The sequence below is a fragment of the Melanaphis sacchari genome, unplaced genomic scaffold, assembly GCF_002803265.2.
Source record: "Melanaphis sacchari strain LSU unplaced genomic scaffold, SCAv2.0 Contig4_pilon_pilon, whole genome shotgun sequence".
NCBI classification, from domain to species: domain Eukaryota; kingdom Metazoa; phylum Arthropoda; class Insecta; order Hemiptera; family Aphididae; genus Melanaphis; species Melanaphis sacchari.
The window spans coordinates 7,948,720-7,975,281 of record NW_020271335.1 but is presented as its reverse complement, the minus strand read 5'-3'; the positions used below and the strand labels follow the sequence as shown (position 1 = coordinate 7,975,281).

The 26,562-nt window shown below is 30.9% G+C and overlaps 1 protein-coding gene across 1 annotated transcript; it reads right to left on the bottom strand.

Moving 5' to 3' along the window:
- Positions 1 to 1,396: 1,396 nt before the first annotated feature.
- On the bottom strand, positions 1,397 to 25,233 carry LOC112598803 (verprolin). Its single transcript, XM_025345426.1, has 10 exons — positions 24,999 to 25,233; positions 7,607 to 7,835; positions 6,383 to 7,498; positions 5,649 to 6,237; positions 4,170 to 4,441; positions 3,671 to 3,784; positions 3,162 to 3,438; positions 2,718 to 2,962; positions 2,314 to 2,516; positions 1,397 to 2,190 (listed from the first exon to the last, which is right to left on the bottom strand). The coding sequence occupies exons 2-10, from the start codon at positions 7,757 to 7,759 to the stop codon at positions 1,998 to 2,000; spliced, it is 3,162 nt and encodes a 1,053-aa protein (XP_025201211.1). The 5' UTR covers positions 7,760 to 7,835; positions 24,999 to 25,233; the 3' UTR covers positions 1,397 to 1,997.
- Positions 25,234 to 26,562: the final 1,329 nt, after the last annotated feature.

Here is a 26,562-nt window from a genome sequence, read left to right as displayed (position 1 = left end):
TTATGTTAAAAAAAAATTATTTCAGTACATTAGACATTTTATTGATACCATAAAAAGTCTGATATTAAGTAAATATTCATTTTTATGAGCTTGTGGTGTAAAGCATACAAATAAGAAAAAACACCAAATAAGAAAATCTAAAAGTAACATTTTAACTATGTTATGTCTGAACAGTCAATATGTAGCACATAATAATATGCAAGGGACAAAATGCATTAAATATTTGGAAAAATGTATGACTAACTGACTGTTTAAAGTTTAAAACTAATCAATTTCAATAATATATATATATATATATAACTATTAACAAATTATCAAAACATACCTAACATTGTATGGACTAAAAAAAAAATTTAAAAAAATAGAACATACATTCAACATGTTTTATTATAAATAATATTATTGATTGCCATGTAAAAATTTAAAATAATATATTACTCTAATAATATAATAAGCTTGTCAAATAAAGTTTGAATTTTCTCCTGGGTATGAATTGTATTTAATATTTTAAAGAGAAATCGCTTTTCTTGAAATTCTTAAAATATTGTCTTCACAATAACTCATTAATATTCATACTATTAGTATATTAGACTATATCAAATATTTATTACATTTTAAAAATCTTTAAATTCTTTATCAGAATAACATATTTTATTTTTATTTGAATACTAATATTTTATAAATCTATTTTTAACATTTTGCAGCTTTGGTGATTTTTTTTTTTGTATAAAAATCAATTTTATATTAAGCACAATATAAAAAATAAATGTTGATAGATTTTAACCATTAACCATCTTGTTAGTTATTTTTCTGATTTAATCAATGTGTTTTTGTCTAGAATGAAAGTTTTACACGAGGAATGTATTGCGATATTATTGATAAAATATAATATATATTATCAAGCATAACAATTATATATAATAACATAATAACTACCTACATAACTCAAATTGTTTACAATCTGTTTAGATAAAATTACAGTCACCGACAACAACAATGAAATTAAATATTTAACATGATCATTTCTAGTATAATATTTATTGTACAGTGTACACTTACATACAATAAACACATTACTTTTTAACAAATTTTGAAAATTAATTTGGATGGGTACCTCTTGAATTGTACTTAGATATCACATAATAAATCTTGCATGGTATTAATATGCTATAGAAAAATAGTATATAGACATTTTGTTAAAAAAATGTTTTTATTTATTTATTTTACCTGTATTTTTGTAATAATAATAATAATTTTATAGTATATCTATAATGTACATTTAATAAAAATAAAAATCTTTGATTATTATAACCAGAGAAAAGTTAAAAATGACAATACATTTAGGCATAACAAATAGGTACTGTGTATAACATGTAAAAAAATAAGTATATAATTAAAAGTTTAAAAATATAGTAGGTAAATTACATATTAGGTAAGTAAATTTAGCACAAAAATACACAAAGAGTAAATTTGTGGTTTTCTTTTGATACAAAAATAATTGACAAAATAGAGAGCTTTTTGTTTCATTTCTTTTCTCATACAAATAAATACTCATGTCTTACGTTAAGTATCTTATGACTAACAAAACTAAATAATATATTATAAATACTTAATATTTTAACATGGCAGATATTGGGCTGCAAATCACTTTGCAACTACACGATAAATATATATTATTTAGATTAGAATAATAATAACAGTTAATGAGCAAACATGAATACGCGTAAAGTATAATTAACAGTTGGGTTAGTAGATAATAATAATTTATTCAATAGTGTCATTTTTATCCTAGAATAATAATAATAGACGCGAATGCGCAGAAACGGTTTTTAGCTACTATAATCATCATATTGTTATACTTAGAGTTAAGACTTTTAATAAAATAATGATAAAAAAAAAAAATAAAGAATTTTGGAGAGAAAAGAATGATTCGGAGATTTGTTGATACCCAAAGGAAATAATTCAAAAACAAAACAACACTAAACACGTTTGTGCCGTTAACATTTAGAGATCGTCGGATCACGCGGCGGCCGCATCTTGCGATCGGCTAACACGGTCCATGCGTCCGAGAACAGTTTATCGTCGTTGACCACCAAAAACGACATGTAGCATATCTGCTTGACGGACAGGTCGGCGGAACGGGAGCACACGTGGCCGTGCAGGACGTTAGCGCGTTCCAGGTCCAACCATCTGGTAACAATAATCCGGGGCGTAGCACTCGATATGTAATAGGTGAGATGTAGTGCATGTTTGGTGATAGTGGTTAAAGGTCGGTGGTTAGGGTTAAGTGATTGTAGAGATGGTGATGGTTACCTTTTCAGCGACAGCGGTCGGTCGGGTGACACTGTCACTCCGGTCGGACCCCACAGCCAGAACTCGAGTAGCGCCTTGCATTTGGACAAAGAGTTGGGCCGGTCCTGACGCAACACTTGCGACAGGCACACGGTCATCTCCCACGTAGGCGCCAGCAGTCTGAGCACTTTGAGCATGATATCACAAAGCGTATCCTTCGCTTCCTGCAAAAGCACACAAATTATGTATACATAAAATTATATACGATTTCAAGTCGCAGTAAAGGTACCTACACTCGTGTAAAATGTATCTGGAAAAGATAATATATATGAGTGTACTTACAACTAATAAATTGTCAAATCACTCAAATCCCCCAGTAAAATGGCTATAAATTAAAAAAAAATTTATTCGAGTTTTATTTTTACCTGTAAATCGGTTTCCAGTTGAACCATGGCCACGGTCGGGTCGGCACCGAAACAGTTCCTAGTCACTACAAACGGTTCCAGGCTGTACCGGTTTACGTCCGATGCCTGCAAGCCGATCAACAAATTGACAGTTTCCACTAGGATGAGACCAGCTTCCTTGGTAATGTCTGCGTACTTGGCGTTGTACTCCTTGCAATACGATTCGATGGCCTCCATGTGATGGGCATTCCACAGCGTAACGTAAACTGAAATATCGCCATTAACGGTTTTCATAAGTGTTAACATAATATCGGAAGGAAACCAAAACAAAACGAACGCGATTGAACCAGGACCGAGTCCGATATACATGGCAACGATCTATCGATTTAATATACAGATATCACCTCCCCCTCCCCGTCTACATAACGACATGAATATAAAATAAATATATAGGTATACACACACCTTTTTCGTTTTCGGGGCCTGGACTGTATTCTTTTTCCACGCACGTCACGAACTCCGTCACTTTGGTCATGGTGAAATGATTATTCAATACAATGTTTAGCTCGACTGGTTCGCCAGAAATGCTCAACACCACCGGCACGTCGTACCATTTGCTGTTGTAAAACGCGCAACCGGCTTTTTGCAACCGGCTCGTCGGGTCTACATGGAAACTGGACCATTCCAAGCTTCTCGTCTTCAACACCGCCAACTCTTTAGGTACTTTCGGACAACTCGTCGCCTTTATAAATATGAAAAACAACAAAAGATTTAGTACGTTTTATAAAATCACATCGCTAGTTCAGTCCCATATGTCAAGGGCACAGTAATATAGTGTATAATATGCAAATAAAAGGGTGTTATATTGTGAGGACTTGACTATTACAATTTTACACACGGAAGTGTAGTATTTATCTACACGTTGGAAGATCCTCACGACATACACCTCGTATAATAGTAGCGAGAATAATTACCTGATCCAATAATTTGGTCAAGGCTTCGTGATTGGCGATTACGACGGCGTCGTAACTCTCTTCGAGACTCTTGTGTCCAGGCTGAGTGTTCCTAATGCTGTCTTCGGCTCCGAACTAAAAAAAAAACATTTTTATTTTAAATTTTCATTAAAGTAAAAGGAATGTTTTTGGTGGTATTAACTAAAAACTGAGCAGTTGTTTTATATTTTTAATAACCATTTTTAAGAATTATTATCTTTAGCAAACATATTTTAATAATTCAGAAACTACCTACTGCTTCAAATTTTGATTTCGAAAATTTAAAAATATTATCGCCTTGATAATTTATATACGTAGTAAAAACATTGGTAGTCAAATGAAAAAAAAAAACTCGAAAATTCCAAAAATTGGAACTAGCATACATTTATTATTAAACAATAAAAAATTAAGGTACGTATTGGTATATAGGTTTGTGAATAAAACTTATATAATTTAATAATAATATACTATTATAACTTACGTCATCGCCAAACTGGATGGTCGGATATATATCCGACTCGGTTTCGCTACCGTAATATTGCATTGATGTTAGTCGCGCCATTTCCGGCGAACTGTGGTCACACTCTGGTGCCGAAAAATTCACAGGTTCATAAGTTTCGTCGGACGCGCTTGAATCGCATGTTTTCGGCGCGTCAGGGTAATCTGCGATTTCCGTAGACGGGACAGACTTTAGTGGCAGCTTTGTAACAGGCGGAAGACTTCTGGGCGGCGGCGGTGGTTTTGTAGGTCGTGCTAAACATTATTTCAAACACTATATTATTATGCGACCGGAATGAACGGGACAACAAGTTAGTTTATTAAAAGATAATAATGTGGGTGGAATACTGCATAGAGAAAATAACATATTATCAGTAAATAATTAGTGAAAACTATAGTTAGTTAACCAATGGTTTTACATATGCAGAACAATTAAACATATATAATACAAACATGATGATGAAAGAGGAACCAACATTAATTGAAAACGAGAAAGTTGATTTAATTTTGTCTTAGGGTGAAAATAATAAGTAAATAATGTACTAAAATGACTAAATTTAAATACTTACATCGTATGCTATTTTATAGAAACATCGACATCGAATAAATATTAACAGGTATTAAATAAAAAAAAATTTCAAATTAGCATATACTACGTGAAGGTTGACCTAAATATAGTAAAGGTTATACTTAAGAAATGTTCAATTATTCAAGAGAAATATAATACATACGAGTTATTTGAATAAAAAATAGAAAGGACTATTTTAATCATTGGAATTTGATTGAAATTTGATAAAATAGAGTTAGGACTAAGCAAATTTTAGTTTCACGTAATTTATCAAAACACAAATTTTGCTACGATCATTACGAATTAGGTCAACAGCTGATTTAATTATTATAATTTATAAATACTAATTACTAATTAGGTACCCATGTACAATTATATAATATACATTCATTATATAGCTGATATATTTAATTTATGCAATACACCTTAACAAATGTATATTTAATAAGTTAGGAGAGAATGATAATTTTTTCTATAATTTGATAAATGTACAACAAGTTTATTGATTTAAAAAAATGAAATGAACTTGTTATTTAAGCGTTTCAAAATAGATTATGTGGATATAATAAAGCACATACAATAAATAGGTAGGCCATAGCTAATAAATGATTTAAAATTAATTATACTTTGATTAAAAATGTAATAAAGGGAAATTAATTAAAACATATATTTATAAATGAAAATAATCGCTGAAAAGGTCAGATGATAACCAGCAGATAACTAAATACGTAGTAGTGGTGCTGGTAGAAATGAATACTTAATATAACAGAATTTTTAAATTAACGATATGCGGAATCCGATCAAATATGTTAGTTGATTAGATACGAATGACAAACATCCGATTTGAAGACCGGATACAAATAAAAAAAGGTTAAATAGCATTATCACGCTAACCTGGATGATGGTTGGACAGAGCTTTGGTAGACGGCTCTTTTGTGTATAGCAGTCCGTCAACAGCGTAGTTATGTATAATTTCCACTCCAGATTTGTTGATGTCTAGCGGATGAATAATTTCTAGCTTGGGCCTGGTAGACGGCTGCTGCGGTGAGGCGACTGTTGATTCCCGACTGGGTATTCTGAGAAATTTTTTGATCTTAAGACCCACTTTGGTTGCCTTACCATACTTTTTCTTTTCGCAAGCAGGCCGTTTTCCGGGTAACGGGAGCGTGGATGATTCGCGCACCGGGTCACCATTGGATGTGACAGTAGCCGCCGATGATGGTCGTTCACAGTTTCCACCACTGCCACAATTTTGCGACTGTTCTTTTTCGATTTGTTCGCAGTATTCAGCCAACAGCTTGCGGTTTGTGATGGTAACGTTGTCAGGTTTGAACTCGTCGTCAGAAAACGAACTATTAGCACTGTGATAAGCGAGTTCAGCACTCTTGGCCATTGTCAATGACGGCGGCGGCGGAGGAGGTTTCGGAGCTTGGCGTTTGATACTCCTGGGACATTCGGGTGGGCTGTTGCTGGTAATTGAAGTCTAAAACAAAAATGTTTATAAATAAGTATAAAATAATACTGCGAAAAAACGGAAAATATAAATTTTGGAATCAATTAATATTGAAACCTATAGAAAAATAAAAATTACACTATAAAAAGCAGGAAAAAAATGATAGATTGTTAACCTTTTTGGTGGGCGTCCTTGGAGGTGTGGTAGAGGTGTCTCGCAAGGGTAACGAATGGTCTTTGAAGTTATGGAGGAACGATCGGTTCACTGTGGTGGTCGTCGGATCTCCTGGCTCGTCGGAGTCGGCTTTACCGTCGGGTTCACCAGCCATTTCTCTGCTGGTCAATAACGAAGAATCTTGGGGGGGATCGACGGGAGCACTACTATTGATTGGTTTTAATGGTTCTGGTTTTTGAGATGAAGCCACAGCTAATTTCAGTTTAAAGTGCATTGTACCCATTCGTGGAACATTATTTCTCGTTTTGTACGGTGCCGTGCCACCACCCGCTACATCAACATCCGACTCTCTCGTCGACAAAACAACTTCGGTGGTTTCCTCCACACCATTTAATTTTTCGACGGGTGCAACTGTTTCTGGCTGATGAACAAGTTTCGCTCTTGGGATTTCTGTGTTCGTCAACGTCAACATTGACGTTGGCGGCGGCGGCGTCGGTTTCGCCTCTTCCTCCTCCGCCGGTAAACTACACCGTCTAATATTTAAATATGGTTCGTTGGAATTGGCCACCAACGAGCTTCTAGTTAAAGTCGGTTTTTTCGTTGTTTCAGTCTTTCTTAGTTGAACGTTTTCAGTATCTTTTTTCTCAATTTTTTGTACCTCCTCACACGTTGCTACTGTGGCTACAGGGGCGGCGGAAGTAGCAACCGTAGCTATCTCTTTGTTCTTTAGGAAGTTGAACACAAGCGATTTAGGCGATTCCCCGCAGAACGGCTGAATAGTGACCAGCGGTGTTGACTTGTTTTGTACCATTGGTTTTTTCACGGGTGACTTGTTGTCCGTTACCGCTACGATCGCATTTTTTGCAACATTACTTCCGACAACGACCTTTTCGGATACAATGTCGGGTTTGCTGTTTAGGTTCGTGTTGGCTTCGGTCAGTCTTTTGAGCTCTTCGTCGTCACCAGAGTCAATGAATTCCGAACCGTTTTCTTCGTCCGATGAATATTCTTCATCGGTCGAGTACTCTTCACCACCATATCCGATGACTTCAGTCTCAACGATCGAAAACGAAACTTTCCGGGATTTGTCACACGAACCATTTACTTTCAATATACTCTGCGGTGAAAAAAATATGAGTAAGAAAATATATTGCATAGAGTTATGGGTACAAAAATAAATGTACAACACTTCGGGCTGTAACATTTAACGAGGAGCCACGTTTACCTGAGCTGGAGATATTTCTGGTAGTGGTTTGTAGTCAACATGTACCCGTTTGGGCTTCTCGGGGTGCTCCTCTTTCGGACGAAAACAATTTGAGCACAGTTCTTTTTTCCAAGCATTTTGTTTGAATCTCGGGCATACATTTTCTGGTGACATTGTATTTCATCAATTGGTTTTAAAACAAACGACAATGATACATACGACTTTTTCAGATTTTTTATTTGCCATAATCCTGCAAACACGAAAATAATTTTTATAAAATAAACAACAACATTACATGATATTGTAAAGTCGTAGCTAATTATACATAAAATATATTTATTTAGTCATGAAAAAATTGTGTGTTGAAAACATAACGAAATTTAAAAAATCACTTAAAACCTTACACAATATTTGGTATATATTTTAAGTTTTAATTTAACATACTGTTGTCAGTTATTTTCATTTATCTATGAATAAACAAAAATTATTACTCCTATAACCAGAATATTAATAAACTATACAGCACAAACCCATAACTCGTTTTTATTAATAAAAAAAAAAGTTTGTGTAGGAATATTATTCTATAAAATAATATTAATGTAGGTACCCTGAAATAGATAATAGAAAGTATAATTTTTGTGTGAACATTTTAAATATTATTATGGTAAATTGTACAGTATTTCATGGTTTTATAGTTTTTCTAACATTATACATCATTCATTTACTGCATTTTCTAAGGTAGATATTATATATTATATATATTTAATCGCTTTTAATTGAATAACTATATAAGCATTAGGATAGTGTAAGAGTTTGTTTTGATTTTCATTAAAGTAAATAAAATATTATATATAATAATAATGTAAAATCGGAAAAAGTTAATGATAATATTCAAATAAACGTTTTAACACTGGTCTACAAGTACTATAATAGAATAACATAATATATTTATAATTCATATAAGTAAAGATCAAAATGAAATAGAAATTAATATTTCACTTTAAACGTACAAAAGAATGATACAATCTTTAACGCGAAGTTGAACCTGAGGTATATTTTTAGAATGTAATTGTATAAGAACATTTATATTGTATCAACATATAAATCTTGACAGCTGATACTTATATGATTTTAAAGTATAATATCATAGTTAGTATTTTACAGTGAGAGTTTTTTTTTTTAGAATTTATGAATAATTTTACATTTATTATCGTAATAAACACCTTATGAAAACACTATATAAAATTTTCTTTCATCTTACCTATTTTACTTTCTAATAACGTTAAGCCACTTAAACCGTATAAAACCAAAAATAGAAGTAATTGTTTAATATCTGTTATTTTTTTTTACAGTTTTTAAAATTAGTAAATAAAATCGTACAATAGGTGCCAATACATTATTATAATCGAATTAACTCGTTTATTTTAAATTTGGTATTACGTTAAACGAATATATCCATATAGATTATAGGTACGTCACTATACCATTTTAAAATGTTAACGTCTCGTGACTAAGTGACTAACGAGTAGAAAAATAAAAAACGAGTACAGACGGTCATTATTATTGGTTCGGGCAAGTGTCTTCATAATAAATGACAAAGATGGTAAAATTAGTACTTTTAAAATAATGTCTAGTCATTGAGTTCAATAATAATCATATATAAATTTATTAGCAGGAGCAAAAGTTAAATAGAGCGTCGCAGCAAGCGGATTTTGCCTTGAATATCCTACGCGCGTTTTATAATATATATGTAGTATATAATATAATAATAAGTAACAACAAAAATATCATAAACTAATATAATTCGTTTTCTTTATTTACAATTTCTCAAAAACACGACGAGTCGGCGAAATTTAACACACTTGAGCGTTTATTGCAGTATAAGTATATTACACTCATACTCTATAATAAAATAATATATATCTAATAAATATATAATAATAAGTCCATTAAGATAAATATTTCAAACGACGACGTTTCTCATGATGTCGAGAAAGTCGATCTGTTAAAAATAATACGACGTCCGCGAGTAATGCTTGTGTATATTATACGTAAATTGATCGAGGGGAAAATGACTATAATAAAAAAGTTTCCGGTTCACGATTGACATTTGAGTGGCGGCGGCGAATGGTTCCGCAGAATCGAAAGGGCAAACGAAATTAAAAAGTCGGCATCGAGTACCTACTCGTGTGAGTATAATAATACAGCATGCGGGCTAATGGTGACCGACGGAACTGATATAGAATAGACACTGCAACGTCAACATAATGGCGTTATGATCTCTCCACGCGACTACCATTGGCGAACCGTTATAATACCTACATAAATAGGTACTATTATTACAATATTCACAGTTCTTGTATTTAATGTGAATAGTGTGATCATGTGGTCCGCATTTAAATATTATTTTTTTTTTTTTAATCACCAAACTAAATAAAATTGTTTCGATAAAAAATTTCACTACAGTCGTTATAATAACCAAACTTAAATAATCACCTAATCCAACGCAGAGTATCTGAATATTTTCAACTATTTAGTATATTGTGGTGACACAGAAAACGGAGATAGTGTAATATATATTAACCATAAACAAAAATCAACGTGTTCTTTCGATTACTGTGACAATATAATATTAATAATAATAATATCATAAAGCATAAAGCAACTACAACAGACACGTGATTCAGATAAATCATAGTTGCTGAAATATTTAACAATATTGTAATAAAATAAAGATCGTTGACGTTCGAACGTGAGCCGCCGCGTCTACAGCAGCCGACCGTGTCACGGCCCAACAGTAGGTACACGTAACCTTGTGGCGAAGCACTGCACAGGTGGGACCGCTATCATCGTATGATAGTGTCCATACTTATATATTATTAAATTAGTTTACACATTACAATACACTGTACATAAAATGAATCGATCGAGACACAACCACAAGTACAAAAGACCCGGTAGCGAAATAGCTTAAAATCCATCATATCTCCAGCATAACAGATCTCAGTAGACGAGTTTTTGTTTTGCGTCGATACCAATTTGCATGCGCATAGCTAACTGCAAAGCCTACAGACGGTATGGCAATTGCGTTGTAGTACACGAATATATATAATAATACATTATACTTTAGTACAGGCCGATAGCCGGCTGAAAATCCAATATCGTGGGTGTGTCGCCGTCCCCGAGACGCGAGGGGAGAATATGAAATCCAGATGGGTGACGTGACGGGAGTTTTTCGACGAGATCGATCACTGATTTGCCGACAATCAAATAATACAATATAAAAACAATTGCCTCCCTCACGGTGTTTGTTATTCCAGACGCAAAATGAATGAAACTCGTAAGCTATAAAGCTAGCCAATTCGCTCGATAGAAACCTTTAAAAACCACGTCATGTCAAGTCGTGTTACTACTTATCATCGCATGTCTTATTCTCACTTGGCGCTCAATTGACAATCTCTCAAAATATTTCTTTGAAAATTGTAAAACGTTGTAATATAACTTGTAATTATTACAAGTACTAACTGCACATAGTACACGAATCGAGATGAAAATCAATCGAAATACAATGAAACAAGAAATCATAAGGACCTTGAATAATTATTAACAACTGTTTAATGTATTATATATTATTAGTTATTAGTGTTATAGTGGCCGTTCATGGTTAGACTTTTATATGTCTCCCGGGGAACCTTCAACGACTACTCGAACGAATACACTATTATTATAATATAATTAATCCAACGTATTTATTTGGAACACTGAACTAATTTAAACTAAAAAAGTTAATCAATTTTTATAAATATTTATTGTTTGTTGACGTTAGAATTGTTCAGTATCCGAGTGTAAATATACAATTTTATAATATAAAAACGTGAACTATAATAATAAAAATTTTAAATGAATTTGCGCAAAAAATTACAATAAAAAAAATCACATGTCATTACAGATTACCGAAATAATTTGAAATAATTTTGCAAAGAAGAGTTGAAATACAAATTACTACACACAGTTGTTTATCACTATGTATTAAAATAATGAAGGTATACGAGTATATTATATTATATTAATGTTTTCTTCACTTATCGAAAGTCCGTTTATCGTAAAACATAAATACTTACACGAATACCGATATTAAACTGAATTAAAAACAAAAACTGATTAATTATGTAGTGTTAATTTATTGTCATTATTATAATATCGCATTAAGATAATGACCATTATTACTGATATCAAACGCACATAAACTTATAAGAACAGTAATAATACTTTACTGTCAAAACAAAATTACAAGGCAAGATCATGTTGAGTTAAGTTTGAGTTAAAATAACATGACGGGTGATTAGGAAAAAATTGTATATTACATATAATATAATATGCACACTAATATATTAGGTATAATATATAGTGCATCATCGAAAATAAAATAATATTATCATAATCGGTTGGTATCTTTTGCATAACCACATACTATATGGGTGATCAACAACAAGAAACTGTAGTAACCTGAATAAGTCTTACTTGTATATCTAGCAGTAAATAATAATTAATAGTATACGCGTATAAGACCGTTTAATAACGTCGTCGTCGCGTAATGGCGTGTATATAACGTTAATTGGAGTTAAGCCCGCGTGGATCATAAATTCCGACGATGATGTCGGTTTAAACGATTTTCGAACCGTTTTCTTGCGTGCGTGCGACAATCACTAATGCAATAATCATTATAACTGTCGCAATAATTATATATAACAGTGGTTAGTCTCTAAATGAGCGCCAATAATGAACATGGTGGTTGCGAACTACCGGCGTAACGGTTTTGCAAACGCAATCGTACGCGACAACAACGCAAAAAAATGTTTATAAAAAATAACCTAGCAAGATTCCGCAGACATGAAAAATAAAGTGAGCCGGTTTGGCCGCAACGGCATCTCTCTTATACAGCTATACAGGAGTATAATAAAACACTAAAGTTGTAATATTGATAAATATAATTGATACCACACATAACTGCGCACAGCCATTATGCATTATACCAACGCCGGATGTGATTTAATTGAGAGTTCCTATTATTTGTCATACACTGCACAGGTGTATTTTACTGAGTGGGAAGCGGAGTTTTAGTGTTTTATACACTCGGCGAACATGACGTATAATATGATATTATATTTTAAAAAACAGACGAAAAACGCTGCACACCATGACAACAAATTCCCAAAAGACCATGTCAAATTATACGTGTACGAAGTATTCCACAGTAATATTACATTAATATTTTTTCAGTGTATAAATATATCTATAAAAATTATATCTATTTTATATTTTTAAGGATAATATTATCCTTAAAATGAAAATGTATATAACTAAAAAAACAACGTGTTAAAATTTTGAATTAAGTACATCAATATTTTCAAAAATATTAATCACTAAATAATTTACAGTAAAAATGGGGGTTCTTATTTTAAAAGCATAAGTTGGTGTCGCCACAGAATACTGTTTAAAGGCCTTTAAAACCTAGGCGAATAGTTCAGATGCAGACGCAATTTTAAATTGTCGCGAATTTTATTTGCTAGAACACAAAACTTACTCACTATAACATTTTACGTGATTAAAATTCGCGCTAAATCATTATTACTTTGTGGTGTTTGCACAAAAACATTAGCACAGTGTGAATAAAACAATGTGTTTAATTTTAGCCGAATGTTAGTTCAAAATTAAGCATGCGCGATCAGTTGCGGACGATGGCGGATTTTATTATCCGCTCGCTTTACATAGTATGAATGGTCTAATACAAACTATTTAATTTTAAGCGAACGTTAACATATTTAAAAATTCTAAACATCAGACTTTAAATTAATTAACTAATAAAAGAAAAATGGGGTGAGCATGTTTTCAAAAAATTTCCTATACTTTATACTCTTTACAGTCTACTGACTGGTGACAGAAAAAAAACTACTCGTGAAACGCCTCTTATTGCGTCATCGTGGGCATCTACTACGACCGTCAATTGATTATGAATTACGCGCGACATCGACAATTATCCAGAAAATGTGTCTGGCTGGCCATGCGGATCGGTCCAATCTCAGGTTCTCACACACGCACACCGCGCGCACATCGTTACAATTATAATAGATACCGTGTATATACGTGTTATTGTAATGATGCTAACGCGATTTTCGTTTCATTCGACACGGCGACTATTATGTAGTGTTTTTTTTTACAACCAAGGCACCAAGAAATAAAACTTAACCCGACAACGACGGTAAATAATAAATTTTATTTACCGACTATACATTATATACTTTCCAAAGTCGATTACACAAAGAGAGAAGGTTTTATAATAATTTATAACACATCCCCACGTATGAGCAGCGCACGAGAAGAGCATTATGCGATAATGTGATATCATTATATATTTATATATCATAATAGGTTATTTCTTAAATTATGTATACGAAGGAGCGAAGGAGACGCAGCGGCGGCCGTGGGAACAGCGACGGACACTTAAAACGAAGATAATATTTCAAGGAAGACAGTGAGGCGTAAACTATATTTTTTTAAGTTATTGCGGTGTTGAGCCCGCTCCCTATAACGACGATGCTTGTATTGGACGCGCAACGATAGTATAACCACAAAAATCCTGTCGCTTATGTTATAGTGGTACAGCTGGTACAGATATGTAGGTAAAGTAAGTATAGATATTTGCCGCTGCCGCTGCAACGAATCGAATAACACGACATTTTATAATATATTATTGTCTAAAGTCTATAATCGAACAGATGGTGGTAGTATAATATTATTTAAATACGACCACGAGCGCTGCACGCCGCTGAGATTTATATTATTATATGTATCTAAGTGCATACAATTAGTATTACTTACTATATAATGTGGATACTTTTGTAATAATACTAATACAACCAAACCGCACATAATAATTTCTTGATTTAAGAGTAGGTATACCGTAAAATTACGTCCTACTACCGTTTCCGATACGAACGGATAATTAATAATAATAATAATAACAACAATATCATTTTCGTAATAATAGGTCTGGACTCTGGGCAGGGATGAGATATTATATACACTGTTATGTCAAAAATATTTTTGAACAGCTAAATAAAAGAATGAAATTATGGATTTTTTAACTCCTTTTAACTTTATAATACAGGTACCACAAGAAGACTGTACGAAAGTTAATTGAACTAAAAGACGATTCACAGTTCCATTCAATCGGTACGTAAATACGTTTTATTATAACTGTAATGATGATAACAATGTACACAGTACATTAATACAAGAACGATTTAATGAAATCACGATAATCTCAGCTAATTCGTTATCATATAAAAACAATATTATAATTCTTAGAGCCCACATCATAATTTATGGAGAATAATAATGTTACAATAAATAATTATTATTGGTTATACAGATACGAAATGCAAAGCTCGCGCCGTAAGAATATATATGCCATTTGTAAATCTGTGTAACACTAAAACAATTATCAACAATCGACATTATAAATTTGATTGTAATACGTTATCAATACATACAAAAATGTTAATAGTTATTTAAAAAAGAGTGTCTATACACGCGGGACAGTAGGCGAAACTTGCATCAATTGATAAATATATAACAAAATATTAATATTATTATACATAATTTATGGTAACTGATTACAAGTTCAACAACTTCTAATTGAATTTCTCTTTCAGGCGTTTTTAAATGGATATAAAATTGTTATATAAAATATAGTAAGCGCTACGTTATATACAGAAAAAAATATCTCATAAAATATAATCTAAAGATTTTGGGATCATTGAATTGCAATACATAAAGTGCCAGCAGACAGCAACTAATATTATATGACGTGTAGAATGTACATAATATTATATACACACGTCTGTCCGTATTTCGTCCTATCTTAATTTTACAACAATGGACCGTTCTTTGTTCTTAATATATTATTAATTATTACTTATAGTTATATTGTCTATATTATTATATAGCTATACATTTTGTGTACACTGAATAATGGATTTAGTAATATATTCAGACAACAAGATATATGTAGGTAGTAGGTACTTAAGCATTTTTGAGTCTAATAAATTAGTATATTATTATGTTTTAATTGAAAGCAATTAAACAAACGTTCTTGTTAATAGAAATAAAAATTAAACTACGAATAAATTCCGATTTCATTATTACACTGACCTCAGACAATATACAAGTTTCATTAAAAAAATTAATAAAGATATATTTTTGTTTCTCATGATATAAACATTCAATAGTGTACGCGTACCGTAAAAATTTTGCTGGTGTAATTAATCAATATAAAACTTTTAGTAAAAATGTTTACGAAATAACTCTAAACTTGGTTTCGAAAAAATATTATGATCAAAAATTATAAAATTAACGAACAATGTTGTGGGTATTCGCGATGAATTGTAATTCATTTTGATAATTTTTACACAAATATTTTCACATGTGAGACAGAAGACACAGTTTTCGGTCCATTGTTTAGTTTTTAGTTAAAAAACCTGTTTGAAGCCCTCGATTTTGTTTCATTGAAAATCTTGTCATTCACAATACAATTGTTAGAAAGCCGACGAAAGTGACCGGGCGGATATCTTATGGCCAGTTTTCTTGGCCGGTGACTAGTTGTATACATCTAACCAAGTTGTAATTAATTTAGCCACCTTTGATTTTCCTGTTACATACACTGTATAATATACACAGTATCGCGTTCTGTGTATATACAGCGATTAGGGTAAAACTGTGTTAATACATTTTCGTATTTGCAACATAATTGATGATTCATTATTTTGTCCCGATCATGGTCATCGAATTTTTGAGCTTTACTTTTTTTTTTGATTAATTTAAACAGATACTTTATAAGTACAAGTTAAGTAATTGGAATTTTCACTTTAATAATTAGATAAGTTATTTAGTTGGCATGGTACGATGTTGTAAACATAAAAATGAAAGTTCGGTGTATGTAAATAATGTACTTACTGAACTATATACTTAAGTAATAAAAATATACCATTGTTAGTTTATTTTTTTAAATTTATATAAATTATACTGCGTTAGTACGAGGTTTAAAATTTAATTATACATTTTAGAATTAATAATGGTATTGAAAGTGCGAGTACCTAAGTTTCTTACGTAGATGAAACAAATATTGAGGTCAAGTAAAAATAAAGAAAGTAAAACGTAAAAACAGATTGGGTTCAGAAAATAATGAAGCATTTAATACAATATAAATACTAATGTAAGGTACAGCCGTGATTTGTGTAGGTTTTCATAAAGATATATACATACATAATATATCCTCGGATATATTATATATATTTTTCACACTACATTTTATTAAGTTTCGCCAACATAAGAAATGAAAAAATTAAATTAACTCTAAACTTTATTTAACTACTGTTTTTAAAACAATGATTAAGCATTCTATATCGATAAGTCGATGAATGTTCCGAGAAACTCAGTTTAGCTTATCATAGAATTTAATACACTTTACATAGGTACCAATAACTTGACATAAGTACCTATAATATATATGTATTATAAATACATGTAATACATGTATTATGCATAATATCATTCACCAAACCCATTTTTCACCTACACTAAATAAGTGTTAGCAAGTATTGTCACTTATGTTATAAGTTATAACGCATAATAGAATATCTAATATAATAATCACTAATGCATAGCTTTACACTAATATAGGCATTTATTGTAAATTAATTCTTGCCATGCTATACAAAACTACATGTCACAAATGTTAAGATGTATAAACATTTGTCTTATAGTACATTTTTTGCCGTAGGTAAACTATTAACGTCAAAGTATGATGTAATTTTTTACACGATCCTATCGCGAGTATATGCGTCATTCACGATTATAATTTAATTCTAAGTAGTATACAAAGTTTGGACTGTTAAAATAATTCATCCTATACTTTAAACACACCAAACTCGTTAAACCGGACAAAAACGTATATAATTTTGCCAAAGCGCACTAATGATCTAACTAAACTTTATCCACACAGTTTAAGTACATGCACATATATAAATATCTTCGTTTCGTGTTTATGTTAGAAACTTAGGTTTGTACCTGTATACATATTATGAAAACGTTCAAAGACGGTTTGCCAGAAAATGCAATTACACATAATATGTTATAATGAACTTCACATTTTAAATTATTATACAGCAGTTATTGGTTAATGGCTACAAGTTTCTGAAAAAAACGTCGAAAACGTTACGTATCAATATAATGAAGAATCGTTGCTATGAGCATATTTTTAATAAGAACATATTTATGTAAATATTATATTATATTGAATGAACGATAATGATTATTATAATAATATCATGCTCAGTCAGTCAGTTAGTCAATCAGGCGTATGACAAAGTTTTTAAGCTCACGCAATATGTAGGTCGTCGCGACGGAAAAATGCGGTTTCATCGTTAAATATAAAATAATATACAGAAGTATAATAACAATTAATATATATATATATATATATATATATAAAATATAATATATGCATCTTTGCCTTACAGCCAGCTACAATATTATGTACCTAGTATGCGTTTTCCAAGAATCGTTCTAGGAACCGTTGTCACGTTATTTTATGCGGTGCAATCTAATATAAAATATAATAGCGTACGAGTATCATAAACGTTTCGACTAGTCTATTGTATACAGTATTTATAAATGCATAACAACATGATAATGTACCTACATAATATTACATATTGCTAACGTTTTATGAAAACGTTTTTACCTCGCCAGCTCGACCGCCGCAGTACGATTGACTATTTTGCACACATATTATACAGACGGACCGTATAGAATAATAATAATAAAGTATTCACTATACATATTCTATAAAATATAACTATACATAAACGCTAACTACTTCTACAATCCAGATCCACACGCACACAAATATACACCGGTGACGGCGGTGGCGGCGTCACCGTCGGTAAACGACTTGTACGTAATATTATAACAGCACGTCGGACTAACCCAGTGAGCGAGAATATTCCGTTATACATATAAACCGGTACACCATTCACGTGCATATATACAACCAACAAACAGTGTAAATCTCTAAAAGGACCATTATTCCGGATTGTCACGGTGAACAATACCTATATAACATGATGTATATATAATGATCTGTTACAGGTGCATCTATAATAATATGTTGTATATACTTATTCGTGGTATATTACCCAGCAATTCGGTGGACAGGTCGTTATTTGCTTAACATATTGAAAAAAATAAAATATGGCTTATTCGTTTTTCTGTAAAACTACTTTGAATCCGCGATATAAAATATGAATGGAAAATAAGTACAAAAATAAAAGCAAAAAATAAAACGTAAACCAATCTAACCTCTTCACACGTTGTCGTCGATCACGCGCGCTGTTATGTGTAAGTGCAAATGTAATTACATACACAAATACACAATATGAACACGCAAACATATATACATTATTAAAATTTTTCTCAAACGAGTATATATATATACATACACAAGAAACCGTAGAAAGCACGCGTGTTTTGCACTTAATTATGTTTTATTGTTTTAATTATTTCTTGGGCTGTACAAGCGATGTAATATATTTTATCAAATCATTATTTTACGACGAATAAACGGAATCAAAGATGCAGTAACACTGTAGTGTTGCGTATTGCGTTCGTCTGCGCCGTCGCCGCGGTAACAAAGGAAAAACGATTCACCCTCCTAGACTGATTTGTATTATAGGGGGACGAAAAGACTTGAACGCGCACATTTGGGGTGAAAGCCGTCACCGCCACCGTCATCTCCTCGCCAGACTATCCCGTGAGTCCTACCGTAACACGAGAAATAAAGCCTTTTCCAGACACGCACATGCGCACCCATAAATACTATATTTACTAAATTTTAGTACACTTATTGTAGAAATATAGCTCCTCCGAAAATGTATGGTTAGATTTTCGTCGGGTTATGTTAATAAATACCATGCGTTGTTTACGATTCTCTCCACAGTAATTGGAATCGGAAATAGAAGAGTTGATTACTCGGTCGATCGGAAAATATGCATAGCGATCATAAAAATAAAGGTATCACAGTACCTAATGCTCAAAATTAATATTAAAAAAATAATTTATAGGGACTTTAAATCTGTTTTTCTATAGGTACTGAAAAAAAGAAATATATATAAACATACATATACGGGTTCTGGATAATTGACATGGTAAAAAAAGTATTTTTCGAAGCCTTATAAATTAACTAATTAATACGGTAACCTGTATTCTGTTTATATATTTTAGTATTTAATATATATATATATATATATATATACGTTTAGTACGTCTATTAATGTATAAAAATAATAATAATACAATATAAACAATGATAGAATTTCGACATTTTTAAAACTGAATTTATCGATAAACAAAATAATATTAATTAATTTAAAATAGAAAAATATACCAAAATAACTATGAAATTTTTTGTTAAAAAAAAAAAAAAAATAATAAAATACCTACTTATCCCAAGTTAAGTACCAAAATTATATACACAATGATAGTAATGTTGACAATATACTTTTAAATATGTATCTAGATAATAAACTGTTTCTGTTTACTCACGTTTTGTGTACTTAAAATATGTGTTCTATGTATAAAAAACCTACTATAAATCTTTCTATTTGGATGAACAATAATTTGTTAAAGTAATTGTTTATACAGCCCATTAAATGTATTGCCTATTCTATCCTACTCTTTCTCAGTCATTCGTTATTACTCATTACTAAAGCCAGGATCTTGATCAAAAAATATAAAAAGAATTAATGAAAAAATGAAATTAAAAATCTATATTTTAATGTAAAAAATATTAAAATAAAACTATATACTCGTATTAGATACTCCAGTTTATTATTTTCTTTTACCCTTAAAAAAATATAATATATAGTGCAATTTTTTCCTTTGTCATAAATATAAATATAATAGACATATTTCAACAAATAATTGAAAGCTATTCAATATCATGTTATTATTATATTTTTTCTGAATAATTATATTAATAATTTAATAATGCGTAACAAAAGTGTACCTAACTGTCAACAATAAAAAACAAAACATATACAAAAAAGCATTTCAAAAAGAATAAAATGCACTAAAAAATGACTGTAAAGCATTAACTCTCTAAAACGCAAAAAATTTGATATAAAAATTATACTGTTAGATTTTATACTCTACAAATTAAATTTTTATAAAGATGAGCAATATATTAAAATAAATAAAAAAAAATGCAAATGCATCAAGTTCCTAGTCCTAGTTATTACTTGAACCAGCCATTGATAAAATAATGTATCTAGTATCTACGCATATAGGTACATTTAAGTAATACTAATTCGAGTTTTTATTTAATAAAACATTTCAGTTTAGAATTTATGAAAGCAAAATCAAAAAATTATTTATGATGGATACAATTAAATTTTTTTTATTAACCTCAATGTCACAAATGAAATTAAAATTAAAAATTTATTAGTTTTTTTTTTTTTGTTTTTAAATATTTGGAAAATATTCAAATGAAGTTGTATATTGATTATCTTTGATATCTAATATCGAGTCTATTATCATATGATAACGCAACGTTGTGTTTTAAATTTCTAAAGTTACATATTAGAGTAAATAATACGATCTTCTTTCGTAATGATATTTACGAGACAAAAAAAAAAAATCGTGAATAGTATGTAATTTAAAAATAAATACTTGCTCATTAAAATTCGTCTAAAGCACGCAATAAACATGATTAGACAACTATGGCCGATTGTTATATACAATGGCTAACACGATTTTCAATCGGTATAATGATCCAAGTGTCACGAAAATTAGCTCGATCACGTATATAGGTATATTATATTATGCTAGTATGTACATAACGTTTTTTGCTCACCCTGTACAAGTTGCACGAACTATACATTGAAAATATTAGTACTGACATGAATTAACACACGAAAAATGAACGTGGCGTTAATTTCCCCACACGTACACGTCAAGCCGCTCATAATATTAAGCACATCGTTTGCACGACCTAGCTCTTAGGAGTTACTACTATATTATTATATTCATATTTTCTAAACATGAAAACATAACAGCGAGAAATCTCGTATGGAGCTTATTACTACATAAGGACGATTTTAAATGAGATCGATACACGCAATAAACAAATAGAGTTCAATGTTTATAATATATAACCTACCTACATAAAACATCGCTCTCGTTAAAATCATGGGATGTCATATTTTGATAACATGTAGTAGATATAAACGAGAGCGCTAAGTCAAACATCTACAGAGAAAAATCAACTAGTATACTTACCTAGTACTCATCCAATTTTTTTTTTATTATTATTGATTGTCGGCATTCGACATCTTTCACTGTTAACTATAGCTAGAAAATGTTATACAATGTGTGAAGTAACTAGTAAATTATTGCCACTTAAGTCCATGTATAGGCATACATCATGTACTAGGCATCCTTGTTTAAGAACTAGTAGAAAACAACTAGATGCTTATCGAAAAATTAATTTTATATAACCATTTAAAAGTTAAACTAAGTAAAATCATCATCAGTGAAAAGCTTTTATTCATTCAACAGATAACATAATCAAACATTTAATAATTTAGTCACATACTGACTAATCATAATGTTGAATATAATTAAATCAATTATTATTATATATAATATTAAAATAAAAATAAAAATATATAAATGTATATACTCATAATACACTAGGCTACAGCTCAAATTACTTTAATAATACGAATCATAATATTATAGATTTTGTACAGAACACAGCAATATGAATATTATAATGTTTCAATTATTAACCATCTTCGAGATAAAGTACATTATGAATGTAAGCTATACTATAAACAATAAATTATAACACAACCAATCAATTAAAGTAATAAGTTTTTACTAACCGATAAAAAGAGGCAACCTGAGTGTATCTGTATATATCATAATTATTTTACTGTTTCATAGTATTTAAATAATATGAGTAATTCTAAATATAATACTAACTATTCGTTTTTGCGCATACTGATTTAATTTATAAAAAATAGGACACAGGTAGTATAATACATGGGATAGTGTTGTTTGATTAACACGCATTATATACATGATAATATACTATACGTATACAACGTATTATTATGAACAAGCTGCAGTTTACAAGTGTCTGCACTATGCAACTAATTCTTGTCATAAAATATGAAAATAAGACTCATGACACTTAACAAATATTGACTTTCGAGCTTAAGTGCATATTGAAGTCATTGAGTACACAATATTGTTAATCATGCGTTCGAAGTGTAAACAATTTAAAAATAAAAATTAAACTACTTAGGTATATAGGTTTATATAAATACCTTATTTCCCTTAAAATAGTTAATTATAATTTTAATAGGTTTTCAAAAATTTTAGGAATATACTATAAAGTTTATAAAGTCATAATGTGAATTCAAAAATATTTAAATAACTAAACAGACAGACAATGTATTTCAATTTATTTATATAAATACAATAAAATACCTAACTAATGAATTTCACAAATGTAATTATTTTTAATTATATTAAATTACAACCTAATTATGATATTCCAATTAACTCAATTGAACTATCATAAATTATTAAAAATATAGATGAAAAACCTTGATATTGTTTATGAATGTTTTAAATTATACTTGTCATTCTTAAGATTTGTTCGATAATATTAATCGATAGATATTTAATACATGAATATGTACTATAATAGTATAATACTTATATTTTTTTAATCGTATTAATAGAAAATTCTATTAAATATTATACACTCTGATATAAAATAATATATAAAATGTAATATTATTATGTATTTTGTGAATGATAATATTTAATATATATATTATACATATTTTATGCACTATATAACTTAGAAGTATAATAAGTATATAATTTTTAGTCTAGTAAAATGGATATAGGTGTACTGTAAGTAGATACTTCCACAAACTAGGATTAACAATGTAAAAACGACAATCATTATGATTTGAATACATTATCTTTAATTTTATATTTTTATTGATACTCCGTTGATTCTTATTGCCTACTTATATGATATTGAAAATAAAGAATAAAAACCGTCTAATTGATGAGCATTAAACATAACAGTATGAAAATCGATGTGTTATTCTAAACTATAGTATAAATTACAAATTAAGGACATCATCGTACCTACTATAGCTCTACAAAGGACTGCACCCTGTACGTATAACCATAATTGGACACGATAATACAATATAAATACGATTTTACGACTAAATTGTCTTTTTTTTTTTCATTTATTATTTAACGAGTTATTTAAGTAGATTAATTGAACACACAACTTTATTAAATTATTTATTATTAACATCGTTCTTCGGGTAAGTAGAGACGGTCAGATATCGGTTCGAACAAAAGTAAAACACGATATCGAACAATGGCATCTTTATTGTTTAAAATACAATTTTTTTAAAAAAATTCTCACCGCACCCGTTAGAAGCAGACCTACAATAATGCGTCGATGTCTTATGCCTACACATTACACCGTTATCTTTAATAAAAATCGTTGTACCTCTTCCGTTGAGGGCGGCGTACATATTCTCATTTTACGTTTCGATAATGCGTGCACCGTCTCGTTGGCAATAATAATAAAACGACAACAATAACAATGAATCGTAAACAGTATAACACACCGTGTAACACACCTCCAAACAATATATTATTATTTATTAGTTATTACACATATACAATCATCAGGCGGTATGCATGTATATTATGATAATAGGTAATAGGTAGGTACACTTACCTATTTATTAAACTCGGTAATTGAATTACTTAGCGACGTGAAAAACCGAGTAATCCACCACCGAAGGCGGGGTTTCGTGTTAGAAAAAACTAGAACACGGAAGACAGGGGTTGAAAAAACTTCTAATCGAATCATCCGATTAACGGGCGGCGTGTTTGCATGTATATCATTAAATAGGTATCGTCGTTATTTTTTCGATACTAAGAGTACGCATTTTTCCATAGGTTTCTCATATGTAGAAATTGTGGCGGCGGCGGCACCAGAATGTGGTCAAACGGGTTTTGTACGCCACCGCCGCCCTACCGATGGTAGAGCGGCAGTGGCGGGAACAACGTGCGGGTGGTAGGCTAAACCGTGTCCCGTGAGAAATAGTAAAACGACGTCTGCCAAACCCATTCCAGTACCTCCTCCAACCCTTCGGTTACACCACCGAGGCGGAATTCGGTCGTTGGCATGTTTATTAAGAATAAAATTGACGAGTATTGTAACACATAAGTAGGTACTCACTCGAGTTTAACTCTTGCCAGACGGTGAATCCTCGGGTGTTCGACGAACCGATTTGAAGAGACCAGCGAGGGACGACGATAAAAAACAAAAAAAACAGTCAATTACTACGCGCAAATATTATTATTATTATTATTATCGTTAAAACACGCGTAATCACTAAAACAATAACAAAACACGCTGGGACAACGACCAACAGACGCACGACTAACCGTGATAAGTGAAACCGCGTACTGACCGAAACTGGCAAACACCGAACAGTAGAAACGTGAACGGTCTTGTCGCGACGCGTCAGCTGTTATTGCACGACGGTTTCGTCGCCATCTAGTGGTCCGTGCCGATGCCTTATGCAGGTACAAACCGGTTTGCATAAGCCTCAAAACATTAATATTATTTAAAACACATCGAAATAACTAATAAATAATAATATTGTTTAACCACTGTTCTGTCGATTGATTCGTGATGAAATTCGAGTGTCAAATACTCGATGCCATAATTAAATCGTTATAAATTCTAACGGTCGTAATGTTGTATACAAAACTACCGCCTATTCTCAGTTACCAGGAACAATTATATTTAATAAGTGAGACTACTGATGCATCATTCTTCAACGCGACACCGGAACATTATTTTTGCACAACGGTGTCGCGTTTCTTCAGCCCGGAACAGCTGCAACGATGACGATGATGGGCTCAAAAACCCATTAATTATTTCGAGACTCGTTTTGCCAGAACGTCATCGCACTGTACACGCACAATATTGATGCTCGTAGGTAATATGCACTTGCGAAAACGGTTTGATCGAGAATTGGACGATGACGTGAAAATATTTTAATCGAAATTCAGTTGACGCAGAGGACGTGGAAGAGAAACGGTAGAAATATATCACCAAAATCGCTTACCACACAGTCGATATGGTTGGACGGCGGTCGATCGTATTTAAAATTTGACCGGAATTTGCGACAGATGTGTTCACGACCCTTCTCGAAAGTTACTGCCTGTAAACTGTATACTAAAATAAAAATGTATTATGATTTTACAGTACAATTTTTTCGTCTCTTTATATACCTATACATGTATAAAATATGTATAATGTGTATACTAAACAATAAATAACATATTGTATTAAAGATTTGTACCTTCCTTCAAAAATTGCTTTAGTGTCATATACCTACAGTATGATATCGGTAGTACAAATAAAATAATAATCATTATTAATTATTATAGTATTTGCTTGAAGTTGCAAAATTTTTCATATTAAAATAATAGTTTTTTATGCGTTTATTCATGATAACTGATTTTCGAATAAAATTATTTAACTACAATATATCATATATTATATTATTATGGTCCAAGTATATTTGAATTCTTTGATCACAATAATATTTTAATTATTTTTGCATATTGTGGATTATAGGTAGGTCTATTTTATTTATGTAATTTCTCATTTATACGTCTGTTGTGTAAAAAAATAAAAATAAAAACTTAATTTGATTCACAATAAAAATAAATTATATAATAACTAAAATAATTAATATATCGTTTGTGTCCAAATAAAATGTATCCAT